The sequence below is a fragment of the Lucilia cuprina genome, chromosome 6 (genome assembly GCF_022045245.1).
Source record: "Lucilia cuprina isolate Lc7/37 chromosome 6, ASM2204524v1, whole genome shotgun sequence".
Classification (NCBI taxonomy): Eukaryota; Metazoa; Arthropoda; class Insecta; order Diptera; family Calliphoridae; genus Lucilia; species Lucilia cuprina.
The window spans coordinates 8390764-8412438 of record NC_060954.1 but is presented as its reverse complement, the minus strand read 5'-3'; the positions used below and the strand labels follow the sequence as shown (position 1 = coordinate 8412438).

Here is a 21675-nt window from a genome sequence, read left to right as displayed (position 1 = left end):
CTATAGGAAAGTCTATAGTCTGGACTATAGAATAGTCTATAGTCTGGACTATAGGAAAGTCTATAGTCTGGACTATAGAATAGTCTATAGCCAGAGCTATAGAATAGTCTATAGCCAGAGCTATAGAATAGTCTATAGCCAGAGCTATAGAAAAGTTTATAGTCTGGACTATAGAAAATTTATAGTCTGGACTATGGGAAAGTATATAGTCTGGACTATAGGAAAGTGTATATAGTCTGGCTTAGGAATAGTCTTTGCTTTTGATAGATTTTTTTTGCTATAAAGCTGACCTTCATGGCATATTCCCGATTTACATAAATTTCAATATTAAAAACATTTTTTTTTTTCTAAAAAAAATCAAAATATTTTATTTTACATAATCAAAAAAAATAAATTTATTTAGCAGAAAGTTTATGTAAATTTTCTTCAATTTGTTCCTGTTGTATAGAGATGCGTCGTACCAGATGACCCTCTGGTGAATTAACTGGCTCAAACGTTAATAACTCTTTTGCTTCGGCAGCAATTTCTTTAGCAAATTCTAATTTTTTCTAAAAATATAAATATAAGTTTTTTAATGAAAAAATGCCTTTGAATTATAAAATTTCTTATTCTCTCACCAAATAAACATCCTTGGTCAATTCTTTACAACGAAAATCCATTTCGGATAACTCTAGAAATGACAACAAATACTCATACAAAGCTATGGCATATAATTTAGAATAACCCGGTATAACAGATTTCACCACTGGCAGTAATTCCTCGCATAAATCTAAACGTCTTTCTAAGACCTCTTTGCCCGGTTTACACATGGGATTCATTAGTATACTCCTTAAAATAGTGGCAATATTTTGTTTTATATCAATCATAAGAAAATGATTGGGATGAAAATCTCCAGAATATTTATGTAGTAATTCCTCGTAAACCATAATATCACCATTAACATTGGCCATTGCCTCAGAGACTTCTGTGAGTAGTTTTTGTACTTGTATAGGATCGGTAGTGTTATTGCATTGTTCACAAGACCATTTACCTCGTTGGCAAATGGCAAAGCCATCGTTACAGTGTTTACATTTAATCGAACTCATATGGGTACCCATTTCAGTGGGATCCAGACAACGACTGCAGTCACATTCAAAATGTCGTGTCATTCGTAGGTGAAGTTGACGTTGTATGGTGCCCTGATAATGTGATAATTGAGAAAAATTCTTTAAATCAAACTCACATCAAAAATCCTTACCATTAATGGATTTGTAAATGAATTATAAATAATCTCTCCCGCTTTAATAGGTACTCCAGCATATATTCTCATATTATATTCATCATCTATCGAGGTGGCTGCATTCGGTACACAATGATGTGGCATTTTTGCTGCATGTACATAAATACCCTTCAACGAATCACCCATCACTTTACTGGACACCTCAAAAGCGTTTGCATCTATTAATATACATAACTTATGCAATAGATCACCATCTAAACAATCCTGCTCCTTGGCCCTAGACAAAGTATCCATAAAACCCGATTGTAATAAAGGTTGTACAATATTCTCTTCATGATCTTGCCATATATCACTTTCGCGATATTCATTTAATTTGAAATTATGTGGCAAAAGATTTTGACATTTCTCTGTTGTATCGGGATTTTCACGTAATAATAAAAGTTTAATTAACGCATTGAGAGCATAATTATTTATGAGCAAATTTTTGGAAATATGTTTGGCTTGTGTTTGAAAAAATTCACATTCAAAACGATCGTGATCACTGCAATCCATACAGAGGGGAAAAAATTGACATTGTCTGCGAGACAGAGAGTGATTTATATTAAGCAATTCTTTAAGATTTTTCGTAGGAAATACTTACTTGCACATGACGAAAGAGTCCTCACAACATTTGGAGCATTTCATTTGTTCACATTCCCAGTGAGTGGTGATCAATAAGGGCTGTTCCTCGATTAATATATCACCGGGTTCTATATCAATAGCTGCTACTAAGTGTCTGGAAAAATATAGGATTATAGATATTCAAAACTATACGATAGACAATAGTCTGGACTATAGGAAAGTCTGAACTATAGAATAGTTTATAGTCAGGACTACAGAATAGTTTATAGCCAAGATTATAGAATAGTTTATAGTAGGGACTATAGACTATTCTATAGTCTGGACTATAGAATAGTCTATAGTCTGGATTATAGAATATTCTATAATATGGACTATAGAACAGTCTATAGTCTGGACTATAGAATAGTTTATAGTCTGGACTATAGAATAGTCTATAGTCTGGACTATAGAATAGTCTATAGTCTGGACTATAGAATAGTCTATAGTCTGGACTATAGAATAGTCTATAGTCTGGACTATAGAATAGTCTATAGTCTGGACTATAGAATAGTCTATAATCTGTACTATAGAATACTCTATACTCTAGTCTATAGTATAGACTTTTTTTGTTAATTTGCAGAGAAAATTCTTATTTGTCTAAACGAAAACGTCACGCACTACACTTTTTTTATCAATTGCACTAATCAACCTTGGCATATCCATTTATCTACATGCCAGCCATAATTACTTTCCAATTAATTTAACAATTTTACATAAAAATAATTTACATTACCTTCCCAATTTTTCATTAAATTCAAATTTAACATTTTCACTAAAATTTTGCATTTTCTATAAAGGAAAATGTTTCGTTTTCAATATTTATAATTTTCGCAATATTTTAAAAATTCTTAAAATTTTTGTTATGTCTACTAGTTGTTCAGGTGTTCTGTATAACGAATGTAAGCGTAATGTGTGTGCGCGATCAATTAACCGATAATTTTCGATCGGTTTTATGTCTTTTGCTTGTTTTGAAGTTGGGCCAAAAAGACTAAATGATTTTATTGTTTCATTTGTATAAATCCGAAAGCTAAAAAGAAAAAAAAAAACTAAAATCGGCAGACAACGAAAGTGCGAGCTACCAAGTAATTGTCGGTGATGTTGTAGTTATGTACTTGTACTTTTTTCAGTTTTCCATACAGTGTTGGGGTAAAGAAATGAAAACATTGCCGAGAGAGTAATTGGTTTCATAATCTTTTTTATTGAATTTAAATATTTCTTGTACTTTTACCATTTTACTTTATTATTTAATAATTTATTTTCTTTTTCAGATGTATTTAGTCTGTTGGTCGTAGACTGTATTACTTTCACATAGAATATTTCCCAACAATTGAATTTCAACTAAAAATAAGTATGTATTTTCAAGTACAATTGTGTTTTCTTTTTTTACAAAAATACTATTCGAAAAAAGCTTAAAAAATAAATGTAAAATAATTAATTATTTATTGTAATTGTTGAAAAAATTAATATAAAATTAATACAAGTATTTTGAAAAAAAATTAAAAAAATTCAGTTCTTTTGTTTGTAATTTAAATTATATTTTCACTCTGGCAATCTTTAAGGCTACAACAAAGTTATTAAAACAAAATTGTTGAAAGTACATTTTCATGCCTCAATTGCAGAAAATAAAAACATCATCAGAGAATGTATATTTTTGTCTGTAAATGATGATGTATGCCATACGTTTAACGTAAGAAACATATACGCACATTCTACAAATACACAGACTTATAACTCAATCATTTTTTTTTTTTGGCGTAAATACGCATAGGGAAATACACAGTAATGTTTAAAAAGTTAGCGGTTCATATAAAATTGTATAGTTGATTCTGTAGTCTAGATTATAGATCAGCCTGCACTATAAATCAGTCTTTAGTCTGTATTATATCATTCTATAGTCTGGACTATAGATCAGTCTATAGCCTGAATGAGCAGTATAATGTCCTGTCTATAGAGACTCTATAGTCTGGTCTTTATATCATTATATAGTCTGGAATATATATTAGTGGAATATATAATAGCCTGGACTATAGATTAGTCTATAGTCAAGATTAGTTTTTGGTCCAGTCAATACACTAGATTATATACTAATCTATAGGCCAGTCTATATTCTAGCCTATTGTGAAGTCTATAGTATAGTCTATAGGCTTGTCTAGTCTATAGTCCAGTCTATAGCTTCTGTAATTTATAGTCTAGCCTATATTCTAGTGTACTCTATAGTCTTGTCTATAGTTTTGCCTATTGTCTAGTCTATGGACCAGATTATAGTCTAGTCTATAGTCTAGTATATAGTCTAGTCTATAGTCTATTCTATAGTCTATTTTATAGTCTTATCTATAGTCTAGTCTATAGTCTTATCTATAGTCTTATCTATAGTCTAGTCTATAGTCTTATCTATAGTCTAGTCTATAGTCTAGTCTATAGTCTAGTCTATAGTCTAGTCTATAGTCTAGTCTATAGTCTGGTCTATAGTCTAGTCTATAGTCTTATCTATAGTCGTATCTATAGTCTAGTCTATAGTCTAGTCTATAGTCTAGTCTATAGTCTGGTCTATAGTCTAGTCTATAGTCTAGTCTACAGTCTAGTATATAGTCTATAGTCAAGTCTATAGTCTAGTCTATAGTCTAGTCTATTGTCTAGTCTATAGTCTAGTCTATAGTCTAGTCTATATTCTAGTCTATAGTCTAGTCTATAGTCTAGTCTAGTTTATAGTCTAGTCTATAGTCTAGTCTATAGTCTAGTCTATAGTCTAGTCTATATTCTAGTCTATAGTCTAGTCTATAGTCTAGTCTATAGTCTAGTCTATAGTCTAGTCTATAGTCTAATCTATAGTCTAGTCTATAGTCTAGTCTATAGTCTAGTCTATAGTCTAGTCTATAGTCTTATCTATAGTCTTATCTATAGTCTTATCTATAGTCTAGTCTATAGTCTAATCTATAGTCTAGTCTATAGTCTAGTCTATAGTCTAGTCTATAGTCTGGTCTATAGTCTAGTCTATAGCCTAGTCTACACTCTAGTCTATAGTCTAGTCTATAGTCAAGTCTATAGTCTAGTCTATAGTCTAGTCTATAGTCTAGTCTATTGTCTAGTCTATAGTCTAGTCTATTGTCTAGTCTATAGTCTAGTCTATATTCTAGTCTATAGTCTAGTCTATAGTCTAGTCTATTGTCTAGTTTATAGTCTAGTCTATAGTCTAGTCTATAGTCTAGTCTATAGTCTAGTCTATAGTCTAGTCTATAGTCTAGTCTATATTCTAGTCTATAGTCTAGTCTATAGTCTAGTCTATAGTCTAGTCTATAATCTAGTCTATAATCTAGTCTATAGTCTAGTCTATATTCTAGTCTATAGCCTAGTCTATAGTCTGGTCACTAGTCTAGTGTACAGTCTTGTCTTTAGTATAGTCTATAGTTTAGCTTATAGTCTAGCCTATAGTCTAGGCTAAAGTCTAGTTTATAGTCTAGTATATAGTCTAGTCTATAGTCTGGTCTATGGTTTATTCTTTAGTCTTGTCTATAGTCTAGTCTATAGTCGAGTCTATAGCCTAGTCTACCTTTTATATTCCACTCTATAGTCTAGCCTATATTCTAATATACTCTATAGTCTAGTCTACAATCTTGTCTATAGTATATTTTATAATATAGTCTATAGTCAGGTCTATAGTCTGGTCTATAATGTAGTCTATAGTCTAGTCTACAATCTAGTCTACAGTTTAGTCTACAGTCTAGTCTATAGTCTCGTCTAATCTACAGTCTAGTATATAGTATATATTCCAGTCTATAGTCTAGCCTATATTCTATTGTTTCTATAGTCTAGTCTATAGTATAGTCTATTCTATAATCTAGTCTATGGCTTAGTCTATAGTCCAGTCTATGATCTAGTCTATTTTTCCGTCTATAGTGTAGTCTATGGGCTATAGTCTAGTCTATGGTCTAGTCTATAGTCTAGTTTATAGTCCAATCTATAGTCTAGTCTATAGTCTAGTTTATAGTCTAATCTATAGTCTAGTCTATAGCCATGCCTATAGTCTAGTCTATAGTATAATATATAGTTTAGTCTTATTATATTTTATATTCTAACTTATTTTATAGTCCATAGTCTAGTCTATAGTCCTCACTAGTCTACAGCCTAGTCAATAATCTAGTCTATAGTATATCTGCAGTCCTCTGTATAGTCAAGTCTATATATAGTCTATTCATATTCTAGTCCATAGATTAGTCTTTTTGTAATACTTTCGGGATAATAACACAAATGATAATTTTTCTGTTAATTTAATAATTTATTCTAAAATTAACTCAAATTCCCCTGAAATAAGTTGCAATTTAGTTGTTTCCCTATATTATCTTTAGTTAAGACAAATTAGTCGTGTGGTTTGTAACCGTGCTAAATTTTGAGTTGCAAAATTGCAATGTTTTAATTTTCAACTGGCAAATACCAGGTGAACAGAAAATCCAGCAGGCATGTTTTTCTACTAATTTTTAAGAAAAGGTAGTCAATAGTAAAGCATACGTTAAGGCATTTGCTATAAAGGCAAGCTTAAAAGCAAGGTTGCCATATATAGGGAAAAAAGTCATGTTTGCAAGTAAGAAAATAGCATTTATTTTGGCGTAACATTAAAGATGTAGTAGCATACAGTGTTGCCGTTTTAATAAATATCCTTTTTATCTAGGGATATAAAAGATGCAACATAAGTATTTTTCAATATTTATGTAATTTTTCTTACACCACTGTTTCTTATTAAATTAGAGCTGCATTTACAATAAAAACACTTTAGTGACAGTTTTTTTTTAAGATTAATTTCTTTTCATGTTTTATTATTTCCTTGTTTTTTCCATTTTTTGCTCGGTTTTATATTGTTTTTCTTTATAATGTTTTTATATAACTATTTTGAAAGAAAATTAACGTTAGAAATTAAGATTATTTGATTTGCTGTTTTAATTTGTTTTGTTTATGTTTGAAAAAGAAAAACTTAAAATTTTACTTTATTTAGCTTCATTTTAAAATGATTTACATTCAGATGTACTTTATATATAGAAAGATTAAATTTGTTGGTCTGTCTGTTATTGTTGTTGAATGTTTGTGTGGATTTTATTTATTTATTTATTTTTTCTTACTTATTGTTTTAGTTAATATTGTTTTATTTTATTTATAAACTATTGCAAAATAAAATGTACATTTTGTAAGATGCCCGTAAACTTTCGTTTAGCATTTTGTGTGTGTGTGTAACTCTGGTGGAGGGTGGTGGTTTTGCTTTGTTTTATTGAATGCCAAGTAATAACAAAATAATAAATATGGAAATTTGTTAAAAATTTAAAAAGTCTAGTCTATAGTATAGTCTATAGTATATTCTTTACTCCAGTCTATAGTATTGTCTATAGTCTAGTCTTTATACTAGTCCATAGTCTAGTCTATACTCTAGCCCATAGTCTAGTCTATACTCTAGCCCATAGTCTAGTCTATAGTCTAGTCAATAATCTAGTCTATAGTCTAGTCAATAATCTAGTCTATAGTCTAGTCAATAGTCTAGTCTATAGTCTAATCGATAGTCTAGTCTAAAGTCTAGTATAAAGTCTTGGCTTTAGTCTAGTACATAGTCTACAGTTAAGTCGATAGTCTAGTCTATAATCTATTGTCTATAGTCTAATCTGTAGTCTAGTAAATAGAATAATAGTCTATAGTCTAGTCTATGGTCTAGTCTATGGTCTAGTATATAGTCTAATCTATAGTCTAGTCTATAGTCCAGTCTATAGTTTAGTCTATAGTGTAGTCTATAGTCTAGTCTATAGTCTAGTCTATAGTCTAGTCTATAGTCTAGTCTATAGTCTAGTCTATAGTCTAGTCTCTAGTATAGCCTTTAGTCTAGTCTATAGTCTAGTCTATAGTCTAGTCTGTAGACTAGTCTATAGTCTAGCCTATAGTCTAGTCTATAGTCTAATGTCTTGTCTATAGTCTTGACTAATGTCTTGTCTATAGTCTAGTCTATAATCGAGTATATAGTCTAGTCTGTAGTATAGTCTAGTCTGTAGTCTAGTCTAGTCTATAGTCTAGTCTACAGTCTATTCTAGACTATAATCTAGTCTATAGTCTAATCAATAGTCTAGCCTATAGTCTAGTCTATAATCTAGTCTATAGTCTAATCTACAGCTTAGTCAGTAGGCTAGTCTATAGTCTAGTCTATAATCTAGTCTACTGTCTAGTCTATAGTCTAATCTACAGCTTAGTATATAGGCTAGTCTATAGTCTAGTCTATAGTCTAGTCTATAGTCTAGTGTATAGTCTAGTCTATAGTCTAGTCTATAGTCTAGTCTATAGTCTAGTCTATAGTCTAGTCTATAGTCTAGTCTATAGTCTAGTCTATAGTCTAGTCTATAGTCTAGTCTATAGTCTAGTCTATAGTCTAGACTGTAGTCTACTCTATAATCTAGTCTATAATCTAGGCTATAGTCTAGTCTATAGTCTAGTCTGTAGTTCAGTCTATAGTTCAGTTTGCTTTTTTGACGTTTTTCGAAAACTCATTTAAAAATTTAAAACTTTTTGAAGAAAAAGAAGAAAAAACTAAAAATTTCACTTACATTTAAAGTTTGACCTTATCTGGACCACATAGAAACCTGTTGCACAGCTTGTAATTTTAGTTTCTGGTGCACAAAGAATCCATAGATGTTGCACAGACTGTAATTTTGTTCATGTTGTTTAATTTTTAACAAATTTCCTTAAATTTCTTAAATTCTGCTTGCAACTGCTGTGTTTGAGCACAAATGTTATTGGATGTGTACTATTAGTTGTTGTTGTTGTTATTGTTGTAATTAGTTAGCAAAAAGGTTGTTGGGATAATTAGTTATTTGTTTGTAAAAAAAGTTTAACACAAAATTTAATACTTAATTAGAAAACATATAGAGAAAACATTAAATAGTTTTCTTTGTTACTTTTTGTTTATTACTAAAAGTGTATTTTTGTTTTAGATTATTTTTTGTATAATTTGTTTTCTGAGTTGCTGGTTGTTGTTGTTGTTTTATAACTTTTCTTTTAAAAATAGTTTATCAAATTGTTGTTTTTTTCATTACTTTACTTTTGTTTTTATATTTTATTTTAGTATCTAGGCTCTCAAATATATTTAATATTATTATAATTAAGTATTAGAAATTTATTATTACTAATTTATATTTATATATATACTATGTTTTTTAATATATTGTTTGTGTTTTAAAATTAGTTGGTGGTAGGGAAGAGGGTAGGACAAAGTAAGGGAAAATGGGTTGTTTTTAGGGATATTTAGGATTAGATCTTAAAACTTTAGTGATTTTTTTTTCGTTTTTTTTTTTACTTTTTTCTTTTTGAAAATTTGAAAAAAAATGTTATTTTGTTTATTGGTTGTTTGTTTGTATGTTTTTTAAATGTTTTTTTTTATTATTTACGTTTATTACTAGAGTTCGTTAAACATCTAGTAGTTTTTTGTACTCTACGTGCTTTCTTGGTTTCATGCGATGAAATGGCCTGTAGACTGTTAACCTCCTCTACGGAAGTTGCAGCATTATTAGCAACACACTCAGTAACACTAACAATATTTGCTGCAGTATGTTGCTGTTGCTGTTGCAGCTGCTGCTGCTGTTGTTGTTCGGTATTATTAACAATACATTTAACTTGGCTTGAAGAAGTTGGTGAGACAATAACACTTCTATGTAAGGTTGTTGATGTTGGTGCTGTTGTTGTTGTTGTTGCTGTTCCCATAGAACCATAAAATAATCTTGTTGAATAGCCAGCAGTTGCTATAAAAGCACTTGAACTGGTTGAAGCCTCATCATTTAGTTCATAAAATTCTGTTAACTCTGTTGTTTCGTTGTCTTGTGTTAATTTTGTTGTTGTTGTTGTTGCACTATTACTACTATTACTATTATTTATTATATGTATATTGGACGTTGGTGTTGTTGTTGTTGTATGTTGTCGTTTAAGATTTTTTGTAGCTGTATTGACAGCCAATAATTTGGCGGTGGTTGCCTCATCGGGAAATACAAATTCATTACTTAAATTATTACAGCCACTATCGTTCATGCTGACATCACTTTCAGCATCGGTATCATCGTTTAAATTAAGTATAATATCTTCAGGTTTTACTCCCTGATTAATGAGAGCCTGATAGTCTTCGGGCGGTAGTATGGGTGTTACTTTGTGACCGCATGAGTTACAAGTCGGTATGGCCGGACTTTTAGAGCGCCAATATTGTAATTCGGTTTTACATTTGTTAAGTTCCTGAAAAAAATACAAAAAAAAAAGAAATATTAAGAATATGTAATTACTTTATTTAATGTAGCAACTAATTTAGTACTTTTTTAATTTTAAAAGAAAATTCTAGTTCAAAAGTAATTCGTTTTATACTTTTTTAAAAAAGTATTTCTACTACTATTTTAAGATCGATAATAAGCCTTATTTCGTTTTCACTTTTTCATTATAAACAAATTCCAAAATCATTTTTTTTTTCAATATTTATTTTTACTACTTTTTGAAAATTTTTTAAAAGAAATTTTATTTTCTTTATATTTATATTTTTTAAAATTATTTTCTACTTCAAAACCTTAATATTTTAATACTTTTTAAAAAAGTAGTATTTTTACTACTATTTTAAATATGAAAAATTATCATGTTTTTATTATTACTTTTTCTTTAATAACTAATTCTAAAAAAAATTTTTCAAAAACTACTACTTTTTTCTAAAAAGTAGTAACTAATTCACTACTTTTTTGATATTTTTTAAAAGAAATTTTATTTTCTTTAAATTTATGTTTTGAAAAATCATTTTCTACACCAAAAAATAAAAAATTCAATACTTTTTTAAAAAAGTAGTATTTCTACTACTATTTTAAATTTGAAAAATTATTATGTTTTTAGTATTACTTTTTTCTTAAGAACTTATTCTATAACAAATTTTTCAATAAGTTTCACTTTTTGCTAAAAAGTAGTAACCAATTTACTACTTTTTTAAAAAATTTTTAAAAGAAATTTTATTTTCCTCAATTTATATTTAATAAAATCATATTTAATAACAAAAAGTAATAGATTCAATACTTTTTTAAAAAAGTAGTATTTCTACTACTATTTTAAATTTGAAAAATTATTATGTTTTTAGTATTACATTTTCTTTAAGAACTTATTTTATAACAAAATTTTCAATAAGTTTCACTTTTTGCTAAAAAGTTGTAACTAATTTACTACTTTTTTGAAAAATTTTCAAAAGAAATTTTATTTTCTTTATATTTAAATTTTATAAAATTATTTTCTACACTAAAACCTTAGGTTTTTAATCATTTTTTAAAAAAGTAGTATTTCTACTACTATTTTAAATTTCAAAAATTATTATGTTTTTAGTATTACTTTTTCTTTAAGAACTTATTCTATAACAAATTTTTCAATAAGTTTCACTTTTTGCTAAAAAGTAGTAACTAATTTACTACTTTTTTACAATTTTTGGAAAATAAATTTTATTTTCTTTTAATTTATGTTTTAAAAAATCATTTTCTACACCAAAAAATAATAAATTCAATACTTTTTTAAAAAAGTAGTATTTCTACTACTATTTTAAATTTGAAATATTATTATGTTTTTAGTTTTACTTTTTCTTTAAGAATTTATTCTATAACAAATTTTTAAATAAGTTTCACTTTTTTCTAAAAAGTATTAACCAATTTACTACCTTTTTTTAAATTTTTCAAAAAAAATTTATTTTTCTTCAATTTATATTTCATTAAATCACATTCTATATTAAAAAGTAAGAAATTTAATAATTTTTTAAAAAAAGTAGTATATCTACTACTTTTTTAAAATTAAAAACAAAATCTGTTTTTCCTATTACCTTTTTATTTTAAACAAATTCTTTAACAAAATTTTCAAAAATTATTGATTTTCTTAGTACTTTTTTTTAAATAAAATAAAATTTCTACTACTTTTTACAACTAATTTACTACTTTCCATCTTTTTATTTTACATAAATCAATAGATCAAACTTACCTGTAATAGTGTCGAAAACTTGCGTGACATTTCCTCATTCTTTTTATCATTCTCATCCAAACGATTGGCATACTCCAGAGTTTGTTTACGCTGTTCGGCTAAAAGTTTTTGCTGTTCAGCTATTTGTTTGCCCTGTTCCACCGATTTACGTTTACAAGTGCGTAATTCATTGCGTAGAACAGATAATTGATTATTGTAGATTTTCATGCCTTGTTTGATTTTACGTATACCTTTACGTAAAACCATATTACTTTGTGGCGGTGAAGGTAAACTATCAGGGCTATCATTTAAATCAGAGGCTATAACTAAAGCTGTAAAGAAAGAAAGAGAGAAAAACATAAATAAAAACGTTCCATTTAAGATATAAAAGAAACCTACGTCTTTTCGTTGTAGTGGGTAGTTTAAAGAAATCCTTATTGAAATATGCAATACCAGGCAACGTAGATTCTATGCGATCACGAAAGTATTCCATGGCCATGGTGGATAAATCGAAGAGTTCATCGGTAACACGATAAGGTCTCTCCAAACATGGGGTATTTTTAATATAATTTAATATAGTATATACCTCATCTAAAATCTAGGGAGAAAAAACCAAAAAATTAACATTCGTTTTATTTTCCATATTTAAACAACTTACTGCTCCCGGGAAAAAACAGCAATGTCCTCGTTCGATATGTTTGCCAAATGTCATTTGTAAGAGTGATAGACGCATATAGCAGGTCTCTATAATATCACACTCGCAAGCAAGTGGATGATTACGTCTGGCCGATTCACGTCTAGGCATATTTGCCTTAATGGCTTGAAAACGATTATACGTTTTTGTAATCAACTTGGAAAAGGTCGAATTTAAGATGTGCATGCAGACATCATTCATTTTGTGTGAAACCTGTAAGAGAATAAGAAACAATAAAATTAGTTACTACTTTTTAACAAAAATTCAAAGTTATTAGAAAACTTCTTATAAAACTAGTTTATAATGAAAAAGTGTTAACAAAACGAGTTTATTTTGAAAATATAAAATAGTAGTAGAAATACTACCATTTGAAAAAAGGATTAAATTTATTATTTTTCGTAGTAGAAAATGAATTTATTAAATATAATTTAAAATAAAATAAAATTTATTTATAAAAATTTTCAAAAAGTAGTAAATCTCATACAACTTTTTAACAAAAACTAAAAATTGTTTTAAAATTTGTTATAAAACTTGTTAAAAATGTTAAAATGTTTATAAAAACAAGTTAATTTTGAAAATATAAAATAGTAGTAGAAATACTACTTTTTTAAAAAAGTATTAAATTTATTACTGTTTGTAATAGAAAATGATTTTATAAAATATAAATTAAAAGAAAATGAAATTTATTTTCAAAATTTTTCAAAAAGTAGTAAATTACATACTACTTTTTAACAAAAACTAAAAATTATTGAAAAATTTGTTTTAAAACTTGTTGATAATGTTATAGTATTTACAAGAACAACTTAATTTTGAATATATAAAATAGTAGTAGAAATACTACTTTTTGAAAAAGTACTTAATTTATTACTTTTTGTAGCAAAAAAATTAATTTATTAAACATAAATTAAAAGAAAATGAAATTTATTTTCAAAATTTTTTCAAAAAGTAGTAAATTACATACTACTTTTTAACAAAAACTAAAAATTATTGAAAAATTTGTTTTAAAACTTGTTGATAATGTTATAGTATTTACAAAAACAACTTAATTTTGAAAATATAAAATAGTAGTAGAAATACTACCTTTTTAAAAAAGTATTAAATTTATTACTGCTTGTAGTAAAAAATTAATTTATTAAACATAAATTAAAAGAAAATGAAATTTATTTTAAAAATTTTTTCAAAAAGTAGTAAATTACATACTATTTTTTAACAAAAAGTAAATTTTAAAAAAAATTTGTTATAAAATTAGTTTATAACGTTAAAGTGTTCAAAAATACCTTCTTATTTTTCAATTTTAAAATAGTAGTAGAAATACTACTTTTTGACAAAAGTAATAAATTGATTACTTTTTTTGGTAGAAAATGATTGTATAAATATAAATTAAAAGAAAATTAAATTTATGTTTAAAAATTTGTAAAAAGTAGTAAATTACATACTACTTTTTAACAAAAAGTAAAAATTTTTGAAAAATTTCTTATAAAACTTGTTTAGAATGTTGAAATATTTACAAAAACCAGTTAATTTTTTTTATTTTAAAATAGTAGTAGAAATACTACTATTTGACAAAAGTAATAAATATAATATCTTTTGTAGCAGAAAATGATTTTATAAAATATAAATTAAAAGAAAATGAAGAATATTTTTAAAAATTTTCAAAAAGTAGTAAATTACATACTATTTTTTAACAATAATTAAAAATTATTGAAAAATTTCTTATAAAACTTGTTTAGAATGTTGATATATTTACAGAAACCAGCTAATTTTAAATTTTTAAAATAGTAGTAGAAATACTACTATTTGACAAAAGTAATAAATTCATTACTTTCTCTTGTAGAAAATTATTGTGTAAAAGATAAATTAAAAGAAAATTAAAAATATTTTTAAAAATTTTCAAAAAGTAGTAAATTACATACTATTTTTAAAAAAAACTAAAAATTATTGAAACATTTGTTATAAGACTTGTTGAAAATGTTAAAGTTTATACAAAGAGCTACTTTTTCGTTTTTAAAATAGTAGAAATACTACTTTTTTTAAAAATGTATTAAATTCATTACTTTTTGTTATAGAACATGATTTTATAATTTATAAATCGAAAGAAAGTAATATTTAAAAAAAAAGTAGTAAATTTGTTATAAAAACGCATAAATTATGACTTTATACTTTAATAAATAATAGCAAAATCTTTTACAAAAACAAATTGCTTAAACAAAAGTAATATTTAATTAAAAACGTCTATAGCTATACATAATCTATATAATATATATAAAGACTTGTTGTGTTGGTTAATATGTATATATGTATGTATGTATGTATGTATGTATGTATGTATGTATGTATGTATGTATGTATGTATGTATGTATGTATGTATGTATGTATGTATGTATGTCGTGGGTTATAATGTTTTTTACTGACAGTCAGTTGCAGCATTAATACATACCTACAAGTTCTACCTACATATAGACACTAAACAACATTGTAGTAGAACAAATTCAACCTAAAATTTTATTTTTGTTGTAAAATCTGCATAACAACAACAGAACAGAAATTTTCATATATAGTAATCATTAGTTAAATCAAGTAGAAACTAAATAAAATCATACAAGTAACACACAATACTCATAAACATAAACAGTAATAGTACATACAAATATGTATATGGAAAGGATAACAAAAGTGTATGTATGTATGTATGTATGTCAACACACATTATAATTAAAAGGTTTACTTTTGCATATAGAGAAAAGAATTATAAAAAAATATATATTAATTAAAACAATATTAAAATTTGCAAATACATAAGAAAATTTGATTCTTTTCAAAATCTCATTAGAGGTTTTTTTTTGTATAAATAGTAAACTTTAGTAACATAAAACTTTATATGTAAAAAAAAAAATCTACACAAATTATGTATGCACAATGTTTCTCGAAATGATTAAACAAAAAATTTGAATTATTCTTGTATTTTTGTGCTGATTTTTTTATATTCTATAACATCAGATTACATAAAAGACAAATCTCAAATTTAAATATTGTGTTGATATTTAAAAGCATAACAAAAGACTAAAAAATCTAAATTCAAGAAATTTTTCAATTATTTTACGGTTTTGTTAAAAAGTAGTATGAAATTAACTACTTTTTGAACAAATTTTGAAAGAGTAGTATTTTTACTACTATTTTAAAATCGAAAAAGTAGTATAAAATTTGCTACTTTTTGAAAAAAAAAAAAAATTTGAAAGAAATTTTATTTTCTTTTTATTTATCTTTACTAAAATAATTTTCTACAATAAAAATTAATGAATTTTATACTTTTTTTTAAATAGTAGTATTTCTACTACTATTTTAAAATCGAAAAATTTAACTGTTTTTGTTATCTCTTTATCATTATAAACAAATTCTATAACAAACTATTAAAAAATTATTACTTTTTGTAAAAAAGTAGTATAAAAATTAACTACTTTTTGAAAAAATTTTTGAAAGAAATGTTATTTTCTTTTTATTTATCTAAAATCATTTTCTACAATAAAAAGTAATAAATTTGATACCTTTTTTAAATAGTAGTATTTCTACTACTATTTTAAAATCGAAAAATAAACTGTTTTTGTTACCTCTTTATCATTATAAACAAATTCTATAACAAACTATTAAAACATTATTACTTTTTGTTAAAAAGTATTATAAAATTTACTACTTTTTGAAAAAAAATTTGAAAAAAAAAATACTTTTAATTTTTCTTTAATTAAATTATTTTCTACACTAAGAAGTTATAAATTGAATACTTTTTTTAAATAGTAGTATTTCTACTACTATTTTAAAATTGAAAAATCAACCTGTTTTTGTTATCACTTTATCATTTTAAACAAATTCTATAACAAATTTTAAAAAAATTATCACTTTTGGTTAAAAAGTAGTATAAAATTTGGTACTTTTTTAATAAAAATTTGAAAGAAATTTTATTATCTTTTAATTTATCTTTGCTAAAATCATTTTCTACACTAAAAAGTTATAAATTTAATACTTATTTCAAATAGTAGTATTTCTACTACTATTTTAAAATCGAAAAAATAAACTGTTTTTGTTATCTCTTTATGATTATAAACAAATTCTATAACTATTAAAAAATTAACACTTTTGGTTAAAAAGTAGTATAAAATTTACTACTTTTTAAACAAATTTTTGAAAAAAAAATTATTTTGTTTTAAATAAAATAAAAAATAAAAATAAATAAAATTTGTCTTTAATAAAATTATTTTCTACATCAAGAAGTTATAAATTTAATACGTTTTTTTAAATAGTAGTATTTCTACTACTATTTTAAAATCGAAAAATTAACCTATTTTTGTTATCTCTTTATCATTATAAACAAATTCTATAACAAATTTTTAAAAAATTATCACTTTTGGTTAAAAAGTAGTATAAAATTTGTTACTTTTTTTAACAATTTTTTGAAAGAAATTTTATTTTCTTTTAATTTATCTTTAATAAAATCATTTTCTACAATAAAAAATAATGAATTTAATACTTTTTTAAAATAGTAGTATTTCTACTACTATTTTAAAACTGAAAAATACACCTGTTTTCGTTATCTCTCAAGTCCTAAAACAAATTTTTTTAATAATTATTACTTTTTCCTAAAAAGTAGTATGTATGTAATTTACTACTATTTCAAAAAATTTTATGTTTTATTGTAACTTTTTTGTACTTACCACTCGCAATTGTCCAATTTTTTTATAACCAATATATGTTAAGATCTTAGTTAATATCTCTTCGGGTAAATCTAATAGATTTATATTAGACGTTTGCTGCTGCTGCTGCTGACAAACAGTTGTAGAAGAATTTGTAGTAATCCCATAAGTTTTAAACGCCTGCGTTTGTCGTACACAACTAGTTGTAAAAGCGTTTGCCGAAGTAGCAGCAACAGCAGCTACTACTGCTGTTTGAGTTGTTGTTATTATTGTTTGAGAAGCAGTTGTTTTTGCAGCTAATGATGAAGAAGAAGAAGGCATAGTATTAACAACACTTGTTGTATTAGATTGTCTGGTAACCACTGAGGGACGTAACAAATTTGTATCCTCCGAAGAAGTGCTATTTAAGATGGAATTTGTTGTATTATTACCACCACCGCCATTGCTACCACTGCTACTGCTGCTCGTGGCCATTTGACGTGTAGAGACCATAGTTGGACGTTTATTTTTAAAAAGGGTTTTCTTGGTATAAAAACTAATCAAAGTAAAAGTTTCTTTTTATCAAAATCTTTATTAATTTTTAAAGATTTAATAAAGTTTAAAAAAAAAACTACTACTGCTGTTGCTGACACCAACAAAATAGAATTTTGTCTGAAAAAAAAGGAGAAAAAAGAGAGTGTGAAAAAAAACCGCCAAACCATGTGAAAAAATATCTGGTAATACGTTTTTTATTTTATCAACTAGATAAAAGAGTTACCGTATGTATTTTCATATTACCAGTTTAAGGGAAGTTTAATTTGTTAAACAAATACAAGTCAATGAACTTAAAAACTGAAAAATTATTGCTTTTTCAACTTTAGTATTATGTTTAATTTCGAATTTGTGTTTTTTCAAAATATTTGTTTGTTTTAGTTGAGTTTAAAACATAAACAGAATATGAACACGCGACTTTTGTACTATTTTGTGAGTAAAATTTTAATAGTTGATTACCTACTCAATATGTTTTATGTTACACAGGTAGTTTAATTAGCCTATAAGCCTAGTAAACCTCTTGTGTAATCATATCTTTTAAGACACCACTTTATTTAACATTTGTTTTTAGATTTAAATAAGTTTTGAATGTGGATTATGATATAATACTATAGATTAGAGTACTTTTGGATTTTTTGTTATTATCAATCTTTGTAAACCACCTGCCACTAGGATTCTATAAATCGACTTTCGTATAATCGAACAATCGACTTTTTGTCGAAAAAAGTCGAAATGTCGAAGTCGACTTTTTTGTTTCAAAAAAATCGATAACTCGACTATCGTCTATGAAAAAAGTCGAAAAGTCGACTTTGTAAATAAAAGTCGAAAAAAGTCGAAAAAAGTCGGAAAGAGTCGAAAAGTCGAAGAAAGTCGAAAAATTCGGAAAGTCGAAAATAGTCGAAAAAAGTCGAAAATAGAAAGAAGTCGAAAAAACTCAAAAATCTGCAACAAATAGAAAAAATATAAATAAAATGTCTTTATTAATAAAAAATAATCGAAAAGTCGGAAAAATTCGAAAATAGTCGAAAAGTTTACTATTTATAAAATATTAAAAGTCGAAAAATCGACTTTTAATTAAATAAAAAAAGTCGAAAAGTCAACTATAGAACCCTATTCTATAGTTGAAACAAAAAGTCGTTTTTTTTGCATTTTATGAGAAGTCGATTTTTCAACTTTTTTCACTTAATTAAAAGTAGATTTTTTCCGACTCTTCGACTTTTTCCGACTTTTCAGAATTTTTCCTACTTTTTTCGATTTTTTCAGACTTTTTGATTTTTTCGACTATTTGACTATTTTGGGATTCTTTCGACTTTTTTTACTGTTTTCGGGTTTTTCGTACTATTTTAGATTTTTTTACTTTTTTCCACTTTTTTTAAAATTTTAACAATTTTTGATTTTTTCGTCTTTTACTTCAGATTTTTTTCACTTTTTTCCACTTTTTTCCACTTTTTTAAAATTTTCGAAAATTTTTGACTTTTTTCGACTTTTACTTCAGATTTTTTTCTAGGATTTCTTATAAGATAAATTTGCAAATAAAGCTTTTATTTTCTAAATTTTAAATTTTACCAAATCCTATTCTTTTTTAAAAATTTTATATTTTTTCAAAAAGTAGTAAAACTATCTACTAAAATTTAAAAATTTGAAAATAAACCTGTTTTGGTTTATTTTTTCATTAAAAAATAAGCTCTATATTAAATTTCTTATTATAACTATTTTCAAAAATATAGTAACTAATTTATTAGTACATTTAGAAACAAATTTAAAATAATTACTATTTTCTTTTAATTTATATCATTTGAATAATTTTCAACATCTAAAACTAATAAATTTAATACTTTTATCAAAAAGTAGTATTTCTACTACTATTTTAAAATCACAAAAAACAGGTTGTGTTAATACTTTTTCATTATAAATAAATTCTATAACAAATTTTTTTAATAATTCTACTTTTTGTTAAAAAGTGGTAACTATTTTACTAATTTTTGAAAAAAGTAAATAAATAATTTTTTATCTTCTTTCAATTTATATTTTTTAAAAACATATTCTATATCAAAAAGTAAAAAAATGTAATATTCTTTTAAAAAGTAGTAGATAATTCTACTACTATTTAAAAATAAATTAATGAACATATTTTCGTTATAACTTTTTCTAGGTATTTTAACAAAATTTTTTTAATATATTTTACAAAAAATTTTACTTTTTGTAAAAGGTAGTAACTAATTTAGTACTTTTTGAAGATTATTTATGTGAAAAGTATATTTTGTTAAAGTTAATATTATATTTAATCATATTCTACACAAAAATGTAGGTATTAAATTCGTAATTATTTTTTTAAAAAGGTAGGATTTTTTCACTACTATTTTCACAAAAATGAACATGTTTTTTTTTAAGATTTACTAAATGTAGTTATGGAAATTCTATTAAAAAACTTTATAGAAATCTTGTCAGCAACACTAATTCTTTATCTGGCTTTAAGTCTTTAATATTTGTAAATATGTTTACAATATGTTATAACATTTTTAAACATAACTGAATTAAAATTAACTAAATAAACCATTTATTCCATACAAAAACTCCATTATTAATATTTATTATGTTTAGAACAGTAGGTATGTACTTTTTGCACATTTGCTTAACAATTTTCAAGAAGTTATTAAAAAACACAATATTTTATTAACAAAAAAAAAGATCAGCAGCACATTTCCTGTTTAATATACCAAGTTTTACGTTGTTGTATTTCTCCTTTTTATCTTGTATATAGTATTTAGATACCTACACACGTTCATACATATGTACATACAATTTACCTTCTTCTATCCTTTTTTTGTTTGTTATTTTCGTTTACACGTCTTCTCCCTTTTTTATTTTTTTATATATTTTTTTGTTATTGAGGGAATTTCTAATATATTTTATTGCTACCGCTGCTGCTATCTCTGCGGCTACAACGGCCAGCGGCTGCTGCTAGTAGTTGTAGTTGTCTTGTAATTTTCCTTTTCATTTTTTTTCTATTTTACCAAAAATTTACTTTTTTTCTACTTAAACACTTTTATCACAATTCTTTGCATTTTATTGATAGATTTTTTAATTTATATTATTTTTTAATTAAGAAAATACTTAAAATTACACACTAAAAACTTTTCTTCTAAATACTAATTTTTCTTTTTTGTTCTGCTCGAGAATATGTATAATAATAATGGCCGACAGAGCCCTGCGCCGACAAATATTAACGGCGCCGTCGACTTACACAAAATATGTCGGCGGCAGCTTAAAATCGCCTTTAAGACGGCTATGTTTTCAACTACGTTTAGTTTTTAAATTTTCAACGATTTTAACCCTTTCCGTGGTTTTGTCGAATATATTCGACATTACAATAGACTCTGTTTTTTAAAATTTTTTGGGTATAATATTTAACTTTAGTTTTAATTTTTTTCTTTTAGATTAAAATGAAGACTTTATTATATTTATAATTGAGATTTTGAAAGATCTTCCGTATTTTAAAAGTATTTAAAAATCAGATTTTAAGAAATTGTCACTTATGACTACTTTTTAAAAAGTGCTTTTTAACAACGTTTAAAAAACAGCTTTATTTAATGGCCAAAAAATTGTATTTTAGGAGAATGGACTATGCAGATTTAAATTGTCTTGTATTGAATGAAGTTTAAGGAGACATTTTACATGCCAAATTTCAATGAGCGGCTTATTATTAGATAAAAGAAAACTTGCTTAAATGAAAACAAATTAATTTTATACTGTAAAATTCCATAAATTTAGCAAAAGTGTTCTGTAAATTGTACAAAATATGGCGAAATTTTCAAGCCGTATTAACCTGAAAAATTTTCGGCGGCGGCTTAGTCGGCTTAAGCCGAATCCGCGCAAGTCTCTGATGACCGACCAGTAGACACCAAAGTCAAACATAACA

At 25.4% G+C, this 21675-nt stretch overlaps 3 protein-coding genes across 4 annotated transcripts in view; 1 reads left to right on the top strand and 2 right to left on the bottom strand.

The window, feature by feature from the left end:
• LOC111688262 overlaps nucleotides 1-3321 on the top strand; it is a 41767-nt gene extending 38446 nt beyond the window's left edge. Inside the window, exon 9 of the mRNA XM_046954841.1 lies at nucleotides 3148-3321. The gene's annotated coding sequence lies outside the window, so the exon portion shown is untranslated. The remainder of the gene's footprint in view (nucleotides 1-3147) is intronic.
• LOC111691220 (SET domain-containing protein SmydA-8) lies at nucleotides 350-8885 on the bottom strand. 2 transcript variants are annotated; one of them, XM_046954844.1, is made up of 5 exons: nucleotides 8446-8885; nucleotides 1860-1994; nucleotides 1238-1796; nucleotides 618-1178; nucleotides 350-548 (listed from the first exon to the last, which is right to left on the bottom strand). In XM_046954844.1, the coding sequence occupies exons 2-5, from the start codon at nucleotides 1901-1903 to the stop codon at nucleotides 396-398; spliced, it is 1317 nt and encodes a 438-aa protein (XP_046810800.1). In that variant the 5' UTR covers nucleotides 1904-1994; nucleotides 8446-8885; the 3' UTR covers nucleotides 350-395. The 2 variants fall into 2 exon arrangements, with proteins under 2 accessions (XP_046810800.1, XP_023309643.2); XM_023453875.2 differs by lacking the exon at nucleotides 8446-8885 and adding an exon at nucleotides 2613-2955.
• Nucleotides 8886-9252: 367 nt separating this feature from the next.
• LOC111691205 lies at nucleotides 9253-20893 on the bottom strand. The gene is made up of 6 exons (XM_023453857.2): nucleotides 20564-20893; nucleotides 17247-17876; nucleotides 12507-12755; nucleotides 12248-12446; nucleotides 11870-12180; nucleotides 9253-10117 (listed from the first exon to the last, which is right to left on the bottom strand). The coding sequence occupies exons 2-6, from the start codon at nucleotides 17715-17717 to the stop codon at nucleotides 9278-9280; spliced, it is 2070 nt and encodes a 689-aa protein (XP_023309625.2). The 5' UTR covers nucleotides 17718-17876; nucleotides 20564-20893; the 3' UTR covers nucleotides 9253-9277.
• Between the last annotated feature and the right edge of the window lie 782 nt (nucleotides 20894-21675).